Source organism: Nothobranchius furzeri, chromosome 1, assembly GCF_043380555.1.
Source record: "Nothobranchius furzeri strain GRZ-AD chromosome 1, NfurGRZ-RIMD1, whole genome shotgun sequence".
NCBI lineage: Eukaryota > Metazoa > Chordata > Actinopteri > Cyprinodontiformes > Nothobranchiidae > Nothobranchius > Nothobranchius furzeri.
The window spans coordinates 34851286-34871483 of record NC_091741.1 but is presented as its reverse complement, the minus strand read 5'-3'; the positions used below and the strand labels follow the sequence as shown (position 1 = coordinate 34871483).

General features: G+C 45.3%; 1 protein-coding gene across 3 annotated transcripts in view; it reads right to left on the bottom strand.

The window, feature by feature from the left end:
* The window catches only part of LOC107372770 (endosome/lysosome-associated apoptosis and autophagy regulator family member 2), a 64038-nt gene that overhangs the window by 13879 nt on the left and 29961 nt on the right, over positions 1 to 20198 (bottom strand). For all 3 annotated transcript variants that reach the window (XR_008563055.2, XM_054739897.2, XM_054739898.2), the window contains exons 12-15: positions 10650 to 10752; positions 10397 to 10534; positions 10050 to 10322; positions 8621 to 8794 (exon numbers count right to left, since the gene is read on the bottom strand). Coding sequence is in view for 2 of the 3 variants with exons in the window: in XM_054739897.2 (XP_054595872.2) it covers positions 8621 to 8794; positions 10050 to 10322; positions 10397 to 10534; positions 10650 to 10752 (688 nt within the window). In the remaining variant the exon portion in view is untranslated. The remainder of the gene's footprint in view (positions 1 to 8620; positions 8795 to 10049; positions 10323 to 10396; positions 10535 to 10649; positions 10753 to 20198) is intronic.

Below are 20198 nucleotides of genomic sequence, written 5' to 3'. Positions count from 1 at the left end.
GGCTCCCACAGACGATGTCCGCCTGCAAAGGCATGAAACCGCTCCTGGAACTCCGTTCCGCACACATTCATCTTTTCTCTGCTCGCTGAAGAACGTCAGCCTGCAGCCATATGCACCACACATAGTTGGTGGTCTTACCATCAACTGCACCCACATCTCAGATGCTCGCCTTGCTCTTTGGTCGGAAAAGTCAGCCATCAGCCAGCAGATGTTTGAACACCTGCGTCAGAAGGACCCCCTTCTGGTCAGTGTGACACGTAGCCATCGGCTCTTGTCACCTACTTGGCCGCAGAGGCTCCTGAAAGCGCCAGAGGTCTGCTCTCTGACTATCCAGCTTGGAGCAAGACAGCTCACACATACATTCAGCATCATACCACAGCTTGATCCACCTGCACTCATCGGAGCAGATCTGCTGGTTCGACTCGGTGCCCAGCTGGACACTTGCAATCAAGTCCTTTGGGCCCGGGCCACACCATCCTCTGAGCCTGGCTCAGAAGGCCCTGAACACTTGCTGTCCGGTCAGACCATTCCACAGGCCTGCCGTGCAGTGGTTGAGGCCAGCACGGTTCTGCCCCCACTGGTCAAAGGAGTGCCTGTTCGTCTGACTCTGATGAAGCATCAGAAGCTGCCAGGCACACAGGCCTTCTTCCAGCCATCACCACACTTCTTGGAGCTCAACTTAGCCGTCTGTGGCACGCCACTCTTGGAGCTGAACAATCGTTCTGCTTACTTGTTGGTCGAAAATCCGACCCGGAGTCCTATCCACATGCCGGCAGGAAAGCCCTTGGGCATGCTGATAGATAGCTCATTCCATGACTTCGAACTTTCAGTCCCCGTGATCGGACAACTTCCGTTGTTCTTGAACGACAGACAGGTTGGTGCAGACACATTCAGTACTTTCCCTTCACAAATGATAACCATCAAGCGGCATGAAGCCCTTCCTGAGGAACCCATTTGCAGTGCAACCTTAGATACTGACAGCGGTCAGTGTCTAACGGTTTTTGCAATAAATACTCAACCCTCTGAGTCACCGGTTGAAAGCCCGGAACACCAGAGACCCTCCTCCTCTGAACCTTATGACGGCTTCGAGGCCGAAGTCAGCCAGCAGCTTGACAAAGCGGATGCGCTGGAGTCAGAGGAGCAGAGAGCAGAGCTTAGAAGCCTGTTCTATGAGTTTCAGTCCGTCTTATCCAGGGACTCCCTGGACTGTGGACTCACAAACCTGCACACGGTTCGCATTCCGACGAACCCGAATGCCCCTCCTACTTATGTACGTCAGTACAAGATTCCCCTCGCTGCTTATGAGTCGATCCAGGAGATCCTCAATCAGCTGAAGGAGAAAAACATCATCAGAGAGTGTAACTCCACTTACAACTCTCCCATCTGGCCGGTTCTGAAACCGACTGGGAAATGGCGTCTCACCATAGACTATCGTGCACTGAACAAACAGGTACCTCTCTCCAGGTGGCCTATGATCCATTTAGATCAGGAGCTAGCCAGAGTCAGAGATGCTCGTTTCTTCTCTACGGTTGACGTAGCCAACGGCTTCTGGACCATGAAGGTTGAGCCGGCGGACCAGTATAAACTGGCTTTCTCCTTTGGAAATCGCCAATATACTTGGAACCGCTGCCCCTTTGGCTACTCTAACTCACCTGCCGAGTTCAACATCTTCCTCCACAAAGCCATGTCAGATGCTGCTTCCAGAGGGAACCTCATATATGTCGATGACATCTTGATGAGGAGTCGAACCTTCGAGGAGCACCTGGCCGAACTCCGTCACGTGCTGCAACCGCTCGCTGACGCCGGAGCTAAATTGGCGATTCTCAAGGGACAGTGGTGTCGAACCAAAGTGGAGTATGTTGAACTGCTGGTTGGCCCTAATGGAGTCGAGCCCCAAGCGGGACGCATTAGAGCCATTCAGGACATCAAAGCCCCAGCTAATCTGACTGAACTCAGGAGCTTCCTCGGAGTCTGCAACTACTCCAGGCAGTTCATTGAGGAGTACGCTGAAATAGCGAGGCCCCTCACCGAGCTACTTCGGAACGACACACCTTTCGTGTGGGACAGACCCCAAGAACACTCCTTCCAGTTCCTAAAACAGAAGTTGGCGTCCGCACCCTGTCTGGCTTACCCAGACAAGGATAAAGAGTTCTACATAGAGGCTACTTTCTCCTCTCACTGCCTGAGCGCTGCTTTGAAGCAGAAACACGATCAGGACATGAGAGTTGTGGCATACGCCAGCAAGCCTCTGAGCAAGGTGGAACTCCAGCTCTCAGACTGCGAGAGAGCTCTCCTCTCTACAGTCTGGGCCGTCGAACACTTTCGTAGTTACATCGGTGGACAGAAAGTGATCATTGAAACGTGTCATCAGCCTGTTACCTTCCTAAACAGCCAGCGTCTGCGCGAAGGAAGAGTGTCAAACAGCCGCATTGCGACGTGGATGATGGTGCTCCAAGGATACAACATTGAGGTCAAGTATGGTCAGAACACCAAGCTAGCGCTAGGACAAGGGCTAGCAGGCTGCCAGCACTGTGACTCTGACTCCGTCATGGGCCCCCTGGACACACCTGCCGCAGTCTACCCAACCGCATCCAATCATCGCTACTTTGATGAGAATGTTTGCCAAGGGCTTCCGAAAGTTTACACTGACGGATGCGCCTACCTTCACGAAGGCCAGCTCCGTGCCGGGGTTGGAGTCGTTTGGGTGGACTGTGACACTAAGCAACCAAATCACTACCGGTTGGGCCAAAAGTCTAGTCAGTACGCTGAAATTGCTGCAGTGTTGATAACCCTCCAGCAGGCGGCAGCCTTGGACATCACTCAAATCGTCCTTTGCTCAGATTCAAACTACGCTAGACACAGCTTCATTTCTCACTTCCCCATGTGGAAGGAGAACCACATGAAAAACGCCAGGAACAGAGATGTGAAACACTCGGAGTTATTCCTAGCGTGTGATCTGCTCACCACTGAGAAAGGCATAATGGTCTACTGGAAAAAGGTCAAAGGTCACTCCAGGACCATAGGTCCAGAGAAAGATGGTAATGACGAAGCTGACCGCCTTGCTAAGCTCGGTGCTGACCAGGGAACCTGCTGGGAATTCAAAGACGAGTGGCTTCCACCCAAGGCCGTTCACGAGGTCTGCGCGATTACTCGTCGCCATGCTAAACAGGCAGACGAACCTCAGAACGTTGGGGTACCCGTGTTTCTAGGCAGACAACCACATGATGCGGACCTAGTCACCATGCAGGAACAAGATCCTGACCTGAAGCTCATCCGCGAGCTTCTCCAAAAGGGCCCGATGTCTAAACAACCATCACCACCTATTGGTGCAAGCCAAGATTTGGTAAACCTGCATCGTCAACTCACGCACCTGAAACTACAAAACGATTTGTTAGTTTACATGCGTGACGATCACAGCCCGCCGCGCTGGGTTGTTCCACTCGACCACAGAGGAGTGATGCTTGCCTACGCCCACGACACTCCGGTTGGAGGTCACCGCGGAGCAAAAGCTACCCTCGCGTCACTGACAGAAGTAGCATATTGGCCGTCGATGTCCAAGGACGTACACAGCTATGTCCAAGGCTGCCTCATCTGTGCCCAGTTTCAACCCTCCCAGCCGCTTGCTAGAGCACCACTGCAACGCAGGGGAATAACCTTCCCTTGGTCCCACCTGCAGATCGACTGGGTTGGACCGGTTCCCAAATCGGCAAGAGGAAACAAATATATGCTAACTGTAACTTGCAGTTTCACAAAGTGGGTGGAGTGCCTTCCAGCGCCAAACGATACAGCCGTCACAACCGCTGTACTGCTGATTAACCACGTTTTCAGTCGATGGGGACTTCCACTCTGCATTGACTCTGACCGAGGAACTCATTTCACATCCAGTGTAATGACGTCCCTGTTTGAACTTTTGGGAGTGGAAGTGAGATTCCACCTCCCCTATCACCCACAGTCATCCGGACAGGTCGAACGGATGAACCGCACGGTCGTCTCCATGCTCAAAAAGTGCGTCTACTCCACGGGGAAGGACTGGGACGTCAAGCTCCCTCTGGTCCTGATGGCCATACGGTCCACTCCCCAGAGATCCACGGGGGTTACGCCCTTTGAGATGATGACCGGCAGACTGATGACTCTACCACTGCACCTCCTGTATCACCCAGAGGATGTCAGTGTTGCCACTGCCTATACCGCTCATCAGTATGTGGCAGACTTGAAAACACACCTCAGAGCTACGTTCGCGCACGCTCAGAAGAAACTGGAGACCAACGTAGAAGGCGCTAAAGCCTACTACGACCAAAAGACAACCAGCCGCGAATACGAGGTGGGTGACAAAGTATTCTACTTTCGGTTCGCCCAACCGGCACGCAAAGCTAAGAAGTTCCTGCCCTGCTGGTCAGGACCATTTGAGATCGTGGCAAAACTCTCTCCAGTTGCATACAGGTTACGCATCACCAAAGCGAGACAGGAGCCTGTCTACAAATGGGTGCATGCAAACCAAATCAAACCCTACGTCAAACCATCCCCGCGGGTACAGAGACCAGACTCCCCGCAGGAGGTAGACGTAGTCGCTACATAGTTCTATGCATGGAAATGGAAAAGGGGGGAAAGTGCACGTTTAACCCACTAACATGTACTAACCGACAAAGAACCAAGCCCCCCCCCCCCGCCGTCACTTTCACTAACCAAGAGAAACTCCTTCCTAGACCGCTAACAGGATGTACCTACTAAAACCTTACAGGGTGCTCTGGTACCTATTCTAGGCTCTGATTAATGAATCTCTACGTGCAATCAAGACTTTGTCTGAAACCATACCTCAGGATATTGTGTACACACGAGTGGTGAGAGATTTGATGTAGGACCTGCTCAGGGAAGTAAGTTCCACGCTGGACAGCTTGGTTGAAAGTCGTATTTCCCCGTACTTGGTACCACTGGACCTGCTCAAAGTTAGCTTGACAGCTGCTACCCCTCTACTGTGCACCTTTCACAAATCCACCTAGCGTACAGCCTAAGTAGTGCAATGCCCATTCACGTTGGAAAAAAAAAAAATTAGAACTCGGTTTCCTGTTAAACGTTCCCATAATTGTGACACCTCACATCTATAGGTTTAGGTCGATGCTGAACATTGGTATTTGAAAGGACGGTAGGCATTTCCACTTTGAACTAGAAACCTGACACTCCATCACCTCAACCTCGAACAGCATGACTCAGAGTTTGAGATCATGGACGCTTTCCTGGGTTATAACTTTGCCTTCGATTTAGAAATTGACCAACAATTACTGATTGAAGGAACCAAATTTGTTAAGTTCACACAAAACCCGCGTGAACTTACTTTGACGCCCAAGACGCTACATTGACACAGATTATACGACTTTAATCTGCACATTGGTCGCCCTGGGGATGGAATGGCTCATCACGGCCGTGATAGCTTATTCCGCCTACAGGCGTGTTAATAAACTCCAAGATAAGATGCACTTGCTCACCTACGGTGTGCCTCGTAACCGCGTTCGGGGAGACTCCAAGCGTGAATGTACCACACCTGTCTAAAGGGGGTGAGCAACATTTTCTTTGTTATTCTGTAAACCTAAGAGTAGTTCTCAATTTAGTCTACCTCACATTTTTATCTGAGTGTTGCATTATGTCACATTCTTTATAAGCTACACACTGAATGTATGACCTAAGAATGTATTTTATGAGACCTCAAGGTTGCTATGAATTTTCTTGGATGTTATATGTTACATGTTTTTTTTTTTTGGGTTTCTGTATTTTTGTTTCTTACTTGGTCACATATTGACTAGTGGTTATGTGCCGGCCCAGCTCAGTCTGTCAATGACTCTGTCTGACGCACCAGCACATTGTAGTACCTCTTAGTTTAATGGTCCTTGTTTTAGCCCAAAGACTGTCCTGATCCGCCCTTTGGACCAAAAAGGGGGGAATCTTGGGACCACATAGGTCAATGCGCGTTTGCGAACTATGGACCTCGTACATCACCGCGTGCTCCATAAACTGAACTGTATGGCCGGCGGTGAGATGCCTTTGTGTCCACTCGTGGAGTTAACCGCCCACCGACCTTCCTCCTTCTACACTACTACCTCTCGCATGGACGACATCATCATTGCGTACCACCTGCGTGAGTGGCTTCTTCTCGTTATGCGCGTTGGGGACTATCCCGTTTCCTATCCTCTTTGTGCCTGACCAGGATCAAAGACCAAAGGCGCCAGGATCAAAGACCAAAGGCGCCAGGATCCAAGACAAAGAACAAAGACAAAGGCGTCCAAGGAGACCAACGTCCTAAGGGACAAACCCACCTGTGCTTCCGACAATCAAGTCGACCTACGTTCATGAGGAACAAACCCATCTGTGCTTCCGACGATCGAGCTTTGGGCGCGATCCCCGAAACCAAAAGGGGGAATGTTGAGGGTCTGACCTCATGAGGAAATTACTATGCAGTGATTTTCTCCAAAATGACTGTGCTTAAATTGCTCTGAAAAGCAAATAATCACATCAGCGCCAAGAAACTTCATTTCCCATGATGCTTTGCACACGGAAGCATTGTGATGACGTCACCGCCTAATACCAGAAACACGATCTGCGGGAGGCGGGAGCTTGGAGCTTTCCCGCGACTTCAAAGACTATAAATCATGAATGAGACAAAGAAACCTCGTTCTTTTGCCCAGGATACCTGGCGGTGAGGACACGCTTGTCGAACGCTCCGACTTCTTTGAGCACGCGGAAGCTCTAAGTGCCAAGTTGAGCCACGGAACTGCTGGAAACTAAACTGCAAGCCCATCAGATCTGCTCGTTTCTGCTCCCCTCCAGCTGATGTTTGAGGACACAGAACTGCGGAGGGAAACAACAACTCCATCCAGCTCTCAGAAACGCTGTAAGTTATAACTCAGCACAGAAAGAAACTTTGCTGTCTCTGTCCAGCCCGTGGAGAAACACTCGTGAACGCCAAACAACGGAGAAAGCATCAAACCGACGGATGACGCCGGAAACTGCGGAGAAAAACGGAGAACCGTCAAGTCATAACAGCGGGGGACGCCTTGCTGCTTTGGTGATCAGGAAACTCATTTTTTTCTCTCCTTTTCTTCTCCCGTTTCCTCTATAGTCTCAAATAAGCAATAAACCGCGTCTATTGCTTAAAAAGTAGCTTCGTGTTTTCCTCTTTCGTCCCAAACACGTCCGTCGGGTCATTTTGAAAGAATAAACTGCTTATTGATCATTGTTTGGTATCTTAAAATGGTTTCTGTCATGGCCAGGCTGAAACTAAAAGATATTAATTTGTGATTAATCTTTTGTGTTGTTTCATGATCTTTTGAAATGTTTTGAGTGATTTAAGGTTAAGTTACTACTGATTCTAAGTGCTTTGGAAGTTAAAGTGCAAGTTGCCACCCACACTTTAGCCAGACAAAGGGGTCAGCCATCTTGTATTCAAGACTCCATTTTGAATCCATACACACGCACACACACACACACACACACATACACACTACTCCTTTGTGAGAACAAAGGACCCCATTCATACATCCTCCATCACATGCAAACACATCCATCTTCAATCATATCACACGGTTATTATTCATCTATTCCACTGTTTATTCATTTGACAAATTGTTAATTAAATGTTATAAAATTCAGATTTTTGTGTCCAGTAGCTTTGTTGTGTCGAAGAGAAGTCTCTGCTCCAAGGATTCTACGAACTTCAAGAAAGACTGATAAGAGTTTTGGATTCAATTTTTCCCCGGAAAAAGGGGAATGGTGCCCCGTATATCTAAGAATATCTTAATTAATTAATAAATCAGTAAATATTCCCATATTTACAGAATTTATTGAAGAATCCAAAAGTAAGTTGAAGCTTACTAATTGTTCGCTCCTAATAACCCCAACATAGGGATTATTTGTAGCTTTCACACAGAAACTCGTTTCAAAATGGATGAAAAACGTCTAACAGACACAGAAGAATTTACAGAGAAAGCACAACTAGGAATAAAACAGTTAAATTATATAATTAAATACATAAAAAAAGCAGAAATAAAAAAGAAATGAAGGAAAAACAACAAAATTATGAATGAAAATATTTTTTGAATATAAATGATATTAACACACATGATGAGTTACTAGTTTGTATTTATTAATTAATGTATTTACGTATTTATTTATTTATGTATTACTTTATTTATGTATTTATTTATTTAGTTGTGTATTTGTTTATTATTATTATTTAATAATATTTTTACTGCCATACAAACCTTGGCTTTGGTAATCATATACTGAACATTTAGTTTGTGTTTATGGTGTTTACTGTTTACAGATTGTGGTACTGGAGATTTATGATGGGTCGGGTGAACTATGTGAGCTGGTCCACGTGTGTGTGTGTGTGTGTGTGTGTGTGTGTGTGGGGCGGTTTGTAAATGTTTTTGTTGATTATTATGACTTTAAATATATTTCTCTCTTTCATTAATTGTTCGTGCTTACGACTGCCTTCTGTCGCTGTATGGTTTGTTTAAGACAACCCTCGTGAAAACGAGATGCCCCCCCCCCCCCCCCCAAAAGTCAAATAAACAAATGTCTAATTTATTTGCATGTATTTAAAGTCTAGTGTCTGCTGAAGTGGGGTTACCTCGTGGCCACAGAGGCTGACGTTAAACAGGTGGAGGTACTTTGTGCCTTTCGAGGTGAAGCTTGGCCCGATGACCAGAGAACCTACGTCGCTCATGGGACTGAGGTCAAAGGTCAATGTCCGGTTGTTCTCCATGTAGGTGAAAGAGCAGTTGCTGTAGCAGCGGGAATGTTCCTGAATAAAAACGGGGCAGCCGTCAAACACAGAAACCAGAGACGATGGTGACATAACGGTAATAAAGACTCCAGCGTTTGTGGTTATTTATTAACTGACTCTGACTCACTCTATTTATTAGTGATATTCTGCTTTGACTCTTAACTCTTATTTATACCTTATTAGATCCATAAAAACACGTTTATTTAATCATTCATTAAAGGGACTTCAAGGAGTTTTGAATTTTTATGCTCGCGATTGCCCCCTCAGGCCAAAAGTGTAACGGCAGCTTCAATAGTAGGCTCGTGCACGAGGCACGCATGCTGTACGTGCACACTCCTTAACGAAAATAACAGCTGAGACAGTCCCTTGTGTGTGTGTGTGTGTGTGCGTGCGTGCGTGGCCCGGAGGACAGAGGACAGGAGAACGTGCAGCTAATTAATTAAATAATGTGGTTCTGTAGCTTTCTCTTCAGCACAGCCGACAAAGGTTTATGATGGGTCAGTCCTCCTGCATGCTCAGATCATTCCCTTCCCTTGCTTGAAAAATTGTTCCAAAATGAAAGTTGAACCCACATCTTTTTATCTGTGAATTCAATGCCGTTCAGCGAGTCTCAAATAAAAATTTGGGCATCTTACTGTAAAAAAATATACCATTAATGTAAAAAGGAAACTCTAAATAAACTATGTTCACACCCAGAATCAAACCCAGGTCTTCTACATGAGAGTCAGACATCTTACTAGGTGGGCTACACACCAGTGACATCTTTTGTATCTGTAACTTTTATATCCTTGATGACAGCTGAAACAACGTCAAACCAAAGAACGGTTCGGAGTGAAAATGGCTATTTTGTTGCTAATTAGCAGGAAATATCTAGAAGAAAGTTCTACAGAAAGTAGCTAAGGGTCCTCAGAAATGTAGCTAGCTTTGTCACTAGGCGTTAGGAACAGCGACAAAGTGGCACTGCCTCTCTCTCTGCTGCTAAAGCTACGGATAGCAAATGCTACGGGCGATGCCTGAGCGTGAACGCGCATGAAGCAGCCTGCTCGACCCGAGCATCTCTCTTTTTCTGTGATTTTACAGAAAAACAGGCAATCACAGTAAAAATGCCAGGGCTCATTCTACAGGACCAGGGCATTGCAGGAGAATGTATGAAGAAGACATTTATTATTTCTGTACATGTTTTGGCTGTCACACTTCCATAATGCACCTTTAAATTTGAAATAATTGCTGAAAAAGTGAAACTCGAGGAGGAACGCGATGAGCAGCCAGCTACCTTGTTGCTGACACTTCCTGGTCCACAGGCGATACAGGCGTCCCGACCGTAGGTGTGCCGCCCTGCCAGGTGGGTGTTGGGGGGGCACTCCTGGCATCGGTTGGTGTCTCTGTCGATGTAGAAACCAGCAGGACAGGGGATGCAGGAGGAACCGGCCTGCTGGGAGTTCTGGGGCACCAGAGCGCATGCCCGACATGATGACGCCACCCCATCCAGGACGTTGGTCACACTGATGGAGTAGATCTTCACCATGTCGCTGACGTAGTGACGAACCTACAAAAAAATGTGGCCCAATTAGAAATCTGAATTGGTGTTTGGAGGGCTTTTATTCTGAAAATGGTCCTCACGTCTAGAGCGCGGCTGGTCCTCTGAAAGGCCCACGTGTACGTCACAGAGGCGTTTCTGGTTGTGCTGTGGGAGGATGACTGCTTGATCTTGCTGCCCTCCCAGGACTCCACCACCGTAGTGCTCTTACTGTTCACATCCTGCAGGGGGCATCCCAGAACAAATTACTGAGAGGTCATGTCCTCACCGTTAGGATCAGCTGGACCTCGCAGAGGCAGGGCAGGTGTGGAAGGAGCACCTCCGAAAAGTACGCACCATCATGAAGTAGAGCTCGCAGTCAGCCGAGCAGATGGTCTCAAACACAAAGGTTATCCGACCGAACTCTCCTCCGGTCATTCCCGAGAGTGAGGCTGGCACCCTGCCAAGAAACACAGGCAGAGATTTGATCTAAAGGCTCAACAAAACAGTCGAACTTACATCTGTTTAATCTCTGAACGTATTAGCCAAAGGACTCAATTTTGCCATTGCTCCACAACAGTTGCCCATAGTGGACCTTATCACAGCCACTGAAACTGCCATACAGATCAACAAATTATCTCAGACAGAAGCAGAACAGATCAGGATGAAAGTCTCAGCCACCCTCTCCAGTGCCAAAGTCCCTCCGCCTAACCTCACGTTACAAGAAAAGAAGGCAGTCGCCTCACTGAGCAAAGACCACACCATCACTATATTGCCAGCTGATAAGGGAAGGTGCGCCGTGGTCCTAAACACAACGGATTACCACGCAACGATCACTACTCTCCTCAGTGACAACAACACCTATGAAGCCTTAAAGCGAGACCCCACAAGCAGCTACAAAAAGAAAGTTATAGCTTGCCTTCAAGGCCTTGAAAGGGACAAAACCATCAACCGCCTGACATATCACCGCCTTTATCCAGGAGATGCATACCCTGCATCTACGGACTTCCCAAGATCCACAAGGAAGGTATCCCTCTCAGACCCATTGTCAGTAGCATAAATTCAGTCACCTACAACATCGTGAAACACCTTGCCACTATCCTTGCACCTCTGGTGGGGAACACCCCACACCCCATCAAGAACTCCACCGACTTCACTGACAAGGTCCAGAAACTTACCCTGGATCCAGATGAAACCATGGTATCCTTTGACGTAGTCTCCTTCTTCACTTGCATACCCACTACGGAGGCAGTGGGGACTGTCAGAAAACGACTACAAGAAGACAGCACCTTGGAGGACAGGACCAACTTCACACCCGATCAGATTAGCACACTGTTAGACCTCTGCCTCACCACTACATATTTCAAATACAACGAAGGTTTCTACAGACAAAAACATGGCTGCGCCATGGGCTCCCCCGTGTCACCTATTGTAGCCAACCATTACATGGAGGAAGTGGAAAGAAAGGCCCTTGGCTCTTTTAAAGGGAGAGCACCCAGCCACTGGTACAGATATGTGGATGACACCTGGGTCAAAATCAAAACACAAGAAGTGGAATCCTTCACTACGCACGTCAACGCCGTGGACAAAAACGTCAAGTTCACCAGGGAAAACATAAAGGACAACTGCTTGCCTTTCCTGGACTGCGCTGTGCACCTTGAAGAAAATGGCAACCTCAACATTGAAGTGTACCGGAAGCCCACACACACACGGACCAGTACCTCCTCTTCGACTCACATCACCCTCTGGAACACAAACTTGGAGTAATCAAGACCTTACACCACCGGGCAGAACATGTTCCCTCTAAGCCGGAAGGGAAAAAGAAGGAACACACACATATAAAGGAATCACTTAAACATGTGGCTATCCTAATTGGGCGTTTATAAAGTCAGCAAAGATGCACAGAAAAGAAGACCAGACACCAGCGAGGGAGGATAAGAAAGACAGACGCAACAACCTTGTCATCCCCTATGTAGCCGGTGTATCAGAGAAACTCAGGAGGGTTTTCTCCAAACACAACATACCAGTGTACTTCAGACCCAGCAACACACTCAGACAGAAACTGGTTCACCCGAAAGACAAAACTCCTAAACACAAACTAAACAATGTGGTGTATGCTGTACAGTGCAGCGAGGAATGCCCAGACCTCTACATCGGAGAAACCAAACAGCCACTTCACAAGCGCATGGCACAACATAGAAGAGCCACCTCCACGGGACAGGACTCAGCAGCTCATTTGCATCTAAAGGACAAAGGTCACTCTTTCGAGGATGCCAACGTTCACATTTTGGACAGAGAGGACAGATGGTTTGAAAGAGGAGTAAAGGAAGCCATTTATGTCCACTGTGAGCAACCATCTTTGAACAGAGGCGGTGGTTTACGACACCAACTGCCACCTATAATCCAGTTTTGAGATCCCTTCCCAGATGCCTCAATGCCCACGCATATCCTGGGCCATCTGACCTCAGGAATTCACATGATAGGGTGGGGCCAGGTTTCACAATGAGCTCACCCGAAACACTGGCTGAATAGGACCCACACCCACCCTCACACCTTGGCTCATGTGTTTATGTAGAAGATCATCGGGGGGTCTTTTGTTCCCTCTTCGGGGGGAAACTCCCACTGGGTTTAAATCTGGGACTCTCCACACTTTGACCTTAGAACTGAAAAAGCCTCTCGGATGAGAGGTGAAACGTCTTCAAGCAACTCAAAGAAGTCCAGACGCTTTTCTTTCAAAGCTCATTAGACTACAATGACCTGGATGACTGAGAACCTTCACAGACATAGGGGTTGTATGAACTAATCGACTAGTCGACCTCACTGCTCTGTAGTGACTTTTTATGCCTGTCATCGACTAGTCGCTGTCACGTGATAATGACCGACAAGATGCAGTCTTCGGAAAAGACAGCAGTCGGGATCGAGTCGGAGGCGACACGCTGTGCCAGAGCGTTGGTACTGACACTAGGGATGCACCGATGGATCGGCATTTGATCCCAATCGGCCGATAGCGCCCCTATCGGTTTTGATTTGGAGTGTTCAAAATAGATCAAAGCAGACCGATCAGGTAGGGTTGTCACGGTAACCAGTGTAGCGGTAAACCCCGGTAAAAAAAAAAGTTGACAATAATAATAACAGTCTTGTTTAAAAAAAAACTATATTATCTCGGTGGATTACCGTGGCTGCGGTGTAGGCGCGGTGACCCTTACCAGCCACCGTATCATCTGCTGAAGTTGCCGGCGGCACATGCGCGCTTTGTAGTTTACAACCAAAACTTTCTTGAAGCTAAAGCTGAAATAATGGCCAAAGGAGGAGACGGTTCTCGGGACATTTATTATCCCTCAAAGAAGACAAAGTGGGAAGTACGGGCATCTTTTGGAACACGACCAGATGTTCGGGGCATTTGCCTCAGGCATCTTGCCACAGTTATAACTGTTTGACTTGTTGTTCATGGTCTCTCTTCACTATAGGAAATGGGTTATTGATAAACATATTGAGAAAATCCATGACAGGTGGTTCTGTCCAATCCTCATTCCAATTGACGTGCATGCACACAGCCATCCGGGTTGTTGGAGTAAAATAATGCCCACTGCGCATGTGTGCATCAGCTAGCGAGCCTCCACGCCATCATTTGGACTGCCTGACTTTAAAAATGACGCCTAATTAAAGAGCGCCAGCTTTTACATTTGATGACAAGCTGTCACCGTTTCTGTAATATCTAATCCAGAACTTGCAATTTGTTGAAGTAAAATAAAAATCTGATTGTTGCACAAATCATTCAACAAACGTGTTCAACTTTGTACTGGAAACACACAGATTCAGTGTTTGCAGCACGGATCCCTGTTTCTGTGAACGCAGCAGCTGTTTCTGCAGCAGGTGGATGGAGACGTGCTCGTAAAGAAGACAGGGTAACGTCGGTTAAACAGACCTGGTTATCCTTAAAGTCAGGACACACACGTATTTCACTATTCTGTACTATGTTATTTTAAGATTTATAACATTTTTATTAATTATTAATTTAGCTTAGCTTTTAAATGATTGTTTTTAGTAGAAAATTAACTTTGCATGTTGTTATTGATTACATTTTATCACTATTTTGGGGCAGTATGGTATGACTGTGCCAATGCTTTTAAATGGTGTGGGAGGGATAGCAACCGGGGTTATGCAGGGTCAGAGTCAGTTAAGCATGGTGGGACATCAGCTAGAGGCAGGAGTGTGATCATTCAGAACACAAATATGTGGGAGATAGTTCTCCAGGCCATGCACCTTCTCCTTATGTATCTCATGGGACAGGCCCCTGATGCAACCTGCCCTTACAGCATCATCTCAGTAGCATAGTCTAAGTCAGAGAGCCAGGATCTTCCAACCTGGTAAAGAGCAGGAAGGTTGAGAGGCCAGTGGTGACAGCAGGACAGGTTTAGCTCTAATAGCTGGAACCGTAAACAAACAAACAAAAAAAAAACTAGAAAACTCTTGAAGAATTTGTTAAAAGGGACCTGCCTGCTGGCACAAGATGAAGGCCAAAATCATGATCCTGGGGTGACGTCAGGGTGATCACCCCAAAATCAGGCTATTGAGGAGACGTTGGGTCGATCACTGCAATATCATGATTATCACAACCACATTACATTTTGATGAAACGTGTGTGTGTGTGTGCATACGCATAATGAACACTCCCACGATTAACACACAACAAATGATTTGTGTGTGTAATTTTCTGTAGTTAACTAATTAAATTACTGATTAATTTACTAATTAACTGATCTATTAATTAATAAGTTATGAAGTTAATAAACCTCAGAATGCTAAATAATTAATTAGTGAAATAATTAATTGTACAATTTATTACACAGCTAACTGATTACTAAATACTTTACCAAAATAACTACAAAATAATCATTCATTGTTATAACGAATTAACTGAATAATTAATTACTTAATAAAAATTATCATTATAACAGTTGATAATAATTATTTATTATTATTTCAGAAAATAACCAGTTAATTATTTATTGTATACATTTTTTATTTTATATATTTATTGTATGTATTTACATATTTATTTATATATTTAAATATTTATTGTTAACATCATTATTATGAGCCGAAATAATTAAATTAATGTTTGATTCATTTTTGATTACAAATGCACAACTACTTTGTTGTTTGCATTGATTCCACTGTAACCATGGAGACAATAGGAGTGATGTCATAAAGGTACGGGAAGAGCCAAGAGTGAGTCAGAGTATAAAAGCTTCAGCAGCAGCTGTTTCATTTCAGTGTAGCTACACACCCCAGCGGAGGCAGCTAAGCAAACACGTCTGAAGACGACTTTTATTCATCTTTATTTCAGTTTATCTTCTTTAATTTGATTAGAAGAACTGAAGATTATGGGAAATCTAGGCAAGATGACAACTTTCTTCCAAAATCTTGCACAGAGGATTGGAAATAGTCTTTTGACTTTGACTACGGCTGAACCATTAGCACAGGAATATAAAAAGGAGGGAAATGGTTGTTTGGAACAGAAAGTAAAAGACCAGCATGGTACAGACGATCTCGGAGCAAAGATCGGGCTTTCCCAGGTTTCTGGTCCAACAGATATAGAAAACGACACCAGTGTTCCCCCGACAAGCCAGCACTTAGACGGTTCTTTGCAGGAACCTAACCGAAAAAGGGAGGCTCTTGGAAAAGCTAACATCAAAGACCTGGCTCTTATTAAAAATCTGAAAGCTGAAAAAGACAGTCTCTACGCCATGATGACTGAACAACAGTCAGCCTTCAGAGAGAAAGAGTCAAAGTTACAAAACGCTCTAGACGATATGACGCTTTTAAATCAGGAGCTCCAAGAGAAATACGACGGTGTTCGAAAGAAGGCTGACCATTTACAGCAAGAACTCGATAAAGAATTCTTTGCTCATTGTGACACGCTGGCAGGAACTACAGACCTAATGACAGAAGTGAGAGAAGATCGCCAAAAACAGGAGACACCGGAGCAGAACGAGTCTTCTGAAAGCAGAGAGAGAATATTACTCAATGCTCTGGACACATTTAAGGCTTCGTGTGAAGAAATTCATGATATGTACAACTCTGATGTGTCTAGCACCAAACAGAAGTCTGAACGACTGGAAATGGAGCTGCTGAATGAAATCCTGGCACACCAAGAGACTAAAAGTCAGTTGGTGACTCTCAACAATCAGCAAAATGTTTACATAAAAAAAATAGCTGAGTTAGAAGAAGAGCTTAGCGCCAAACGTAAAGCAGACGTTTTTTCTAAACAGCAGGTTGAACGTCTTCACGAGGAACAGAGAATAGCTCACCTAGAGAAGGAGGTCAAAGAACTAAATGAAACAGACGTTCTTCCTGCTAAAAAGCAGGTTGGCCACATTCAGAAGAAACTCGATCATGAAATCCAGAATCATTCAGACACCAAGGAGAAGAAGAACAGACTGACTAAGGAACTGAAAGCAGACACAGATAAACTCCAGAAAAAGAAGCGTCGCAAGTGGTGTTTTAACCCTTACATCTTAGCTGTGCAGTGGTTTGTAGATGCACTTCACCCCCAACACGAGTCCTGCCCGGAACATGTCACACAAATAATGTTTTAGAGGTCTGCTCGCAGGCCACCTGTTCTTCACCGGAGGATTTGCTTTTAGCATCGTCATTCTTTCCACTCACCTGAAGTTAAACTTTATCAAGATAAGGCTAACTTGGTCAAAACCTTTTAGAAAAATATCTGATTAAGCTTTGGTAATTGTTATAAGGGCCTAATGTTGCCAGTTAGGGTTAAAAACTTAGGCTAAGAAAGCTAAATATTTGTGTTAATTGATTTGGGTTTTAGCTACGTTAGCTTACAGCCTCCAATAACACTTCTGTTTTGTAGACAGTTTTAAAACCAGTTAGCTTCATGATTTCACAACTCAATCAAAGTATAGGTTTAGGACTAAGTTAGTAGAGGTTTAGATGTCTATACTTACTGAAAAGCCACCAGACAAGTGTGACAGAATGCCCCGGTCAAGGAAGCACAGCTAGCTGCTTTGGTTTATATTAGCTGGAGAGTTTCCAGAGTTTCTTCAGTGCAAAAGACTAAAATCTCGTGTTTTGCTTTGACAAAAGTATAACCATCGTTCACTGAGACCCAACAGAGATCAGAAGGAAGATATGGGTGATCATTTTAGTGCTTATGTGTAATAGTTAAACATTAGTTTAAAGTTAACCCTGACTGATGTTTAGTGTTTGTATTTTAAAGTCATCTTCTAGTTGTTAGGCACAATAACACACAAGGCTCCTTCAGGCGTGTTCACCCCAGCAGGTAATGTTGAGTTAAGTAGCTTATGTGATTCATTACTGATACTTGGATACTCTCAGTGTGTTTTGTGAGACGTTCAGTTATAATTCTGCTAGAAAAACAAGCTTTATTAGTTAAATTCGCTACAGTTAGTGTGTTGCTAATGGAAGCTAACTGCTTGCTAAATGAGGTATTATTTGCCGTCCTTTATCCCATCCGGAACAGACTCCTGTGTTAAGCTGTCAAGCACACATTGATGGGAGATTGTGTTGTACTAGTTAAGCTCATAAATAAATGTTCAAAAGTGTGTTTAATTACTAGTTTAGCTAATCTTATTCTAATCCATCTGGTTGGTTAAAAATGTAAACTGAGAAACATGTTGTCAAAGAAATAAAGTGTAAAAATAACAACAACCACTATATGATCTGTAGTATAGGGCAGGTAATGTTGCTAGTGACCTGTAGGGGCGCTGTGGGCTGACAACAGGTTAGTTTTTAGTTGTGGTACCTGATGAAGATGTGAACATGTAGCATGCTTTTTGCTCCTGTTTTTCTTATATAAAGTTCCACTACACTTCAAGAACCGTTTGGTCTCCTTATTTACAAGGATGTCACATATTGGCGATGAGGAAACTGGAGAACTCAGAGCCCGCTGTTAGAATGACAACGGCGGGCAAGTTTTTTTATTTTTTTATTTTTTCAAGACGGCAGGGTTCAGTTAATGTCGGACGACGAAAAGACTGTGGCTGCCGGAGTTATGACTGTTTCCATGTTGGGGTCGCTGGAGGCATACGACTGTCAAACACAGACCTGGGAGGAGTACTGTGAAGTGTTGGAGCACTTTTTTGAAGCAAACCAGATAACGGATGCAGGCCGGAAGCGAGCCATGTTGTTGAGCTCAGTGGGCAGCAAGACGTACAGTCTGATGAGGAACTTGTTGAGCCCTGATAAGCCGGGGGATAAATCGTTCACAGAGTTGACAAGCTTACTTCAGTCACATTAAATGTGCAGATCGATGCCCTCCAGGGACCAGCAGAGGAAGAGGGAGGAAAAGAGCAGCATAAAGGACAGAAGGGGAAACCGGAAAACAAAACAACAGAACGCACACCACATGCGTGAAGCTGCAGATCAACAAACCAGTGAAGAAGAGGAAGTGTTTACTGTGCTCAACATGAAAGAGTCAAGGATGGAAAGGGTCGATCCCATTACAGCACAGTTGGACTTAAATGGTAAAATGATCCATTTTGAAGTGGATATTGGCTGTAGTGTGACAGTTTTGTCAAAGGCTGAATAAGGGAAGTCAGGGTCCGAAATTAACACTCGCCACTCGCCAAATGCGAGTAAATTGCTCCATTTGGCGAGTAAATGTTTGAGCTCTATCTGCCACATGGCGAGTAAATGTTTGAGCTCTACCTGCCACATGGCGAGTAAATGTTTGCACCAAATTAGTTATGTTTATCAGTCATCTTCCATGGATGTCTGATACTCCTCCCGCCTGCACGCAACGAACGCGAAACGTGAGCGCCGCATCCAACGTCATTTCCACCTATCCCATTCAATCAGTTAATCAAGTTAGCAGTTAGCTTCGTGTTAAAACTAGCGGTGAAATGTGGCGGTTTTTAACTGGAGTCAGCCAGCCTTCCAAAAGAAAACTCGTCGAACTGGAAGAAAAACCACCAGGACCAGTGGCAACCAGAAGATTTTGTGAAAAGTGGCGAACTGGAGATGGCGGAGTCGTGAGACAATGGCTGCATTATGATGGCCACGTAGCGTTGCTGCCTTTCACAGACACTTTTTCTGCTCGTGCTGCAAACAGGATAGCCGTCTTCTATCAACTGTCCCTCGGCATTCTTCAAATATACAAAAAGATGCCCGTACTTCCTTCTTTGAGGGAGAATAAATGTCCCGAGTGCTGTCGTCTCCTCCTTTGGCCATTATTTCAACTTTAGCTTCAAGAAAGTTTTGGTTGTAAACAACAAAGTGCGCATGTGCCGCCGGCAACTTCCAGCAGATGATACGGTGGCTGGTAAGGGTCACCACGCCTACACCGCAGCCACGGTAACCCACCGAGATGATATAGTTTTTAAAAACAAGACGGTTATTATTATTGTCAACTTTTTTACCGAGGTTTACTGCTACACCGGTTACCGTGACAACCCTAGCCCTGACACACTTTCAGATATTCTCATGGTGCAGCTGTGTTCTCCAGAGATCAAGGACTAGGACCCAAATGAGGCTGTAAGGCTTTGGCACAAAGACGGTGTCAGAAGCAGGAGGCCAGACTTCATGGACAGAGAAAACAAGGAGTCTGACTAGATTTCAATGAAAGAGTTCATAAAAACATCTCTAAAAATAAATAAATAAATAAATAGTAAAAATGACAAAAGAGTTGTTTTTCTTATTAATTGATGTTTTAATTATTTTTTCACTCTGTTTGGAATCAACATAATATAGAATTACATGCTTTAGGTAGATCTAAGTCATTTAGGATTTTGGCCGGTAAAAAATATGCTTGGCCGGTAGATTTTCATCATCTACCAGCCAACTTGGCCGGTGAGTAAAAAATTTAATTTCGGACCCTGTGGGAAGTTATGGCAAGACGGTTGAAGCTCAAGAGTTGCGGGA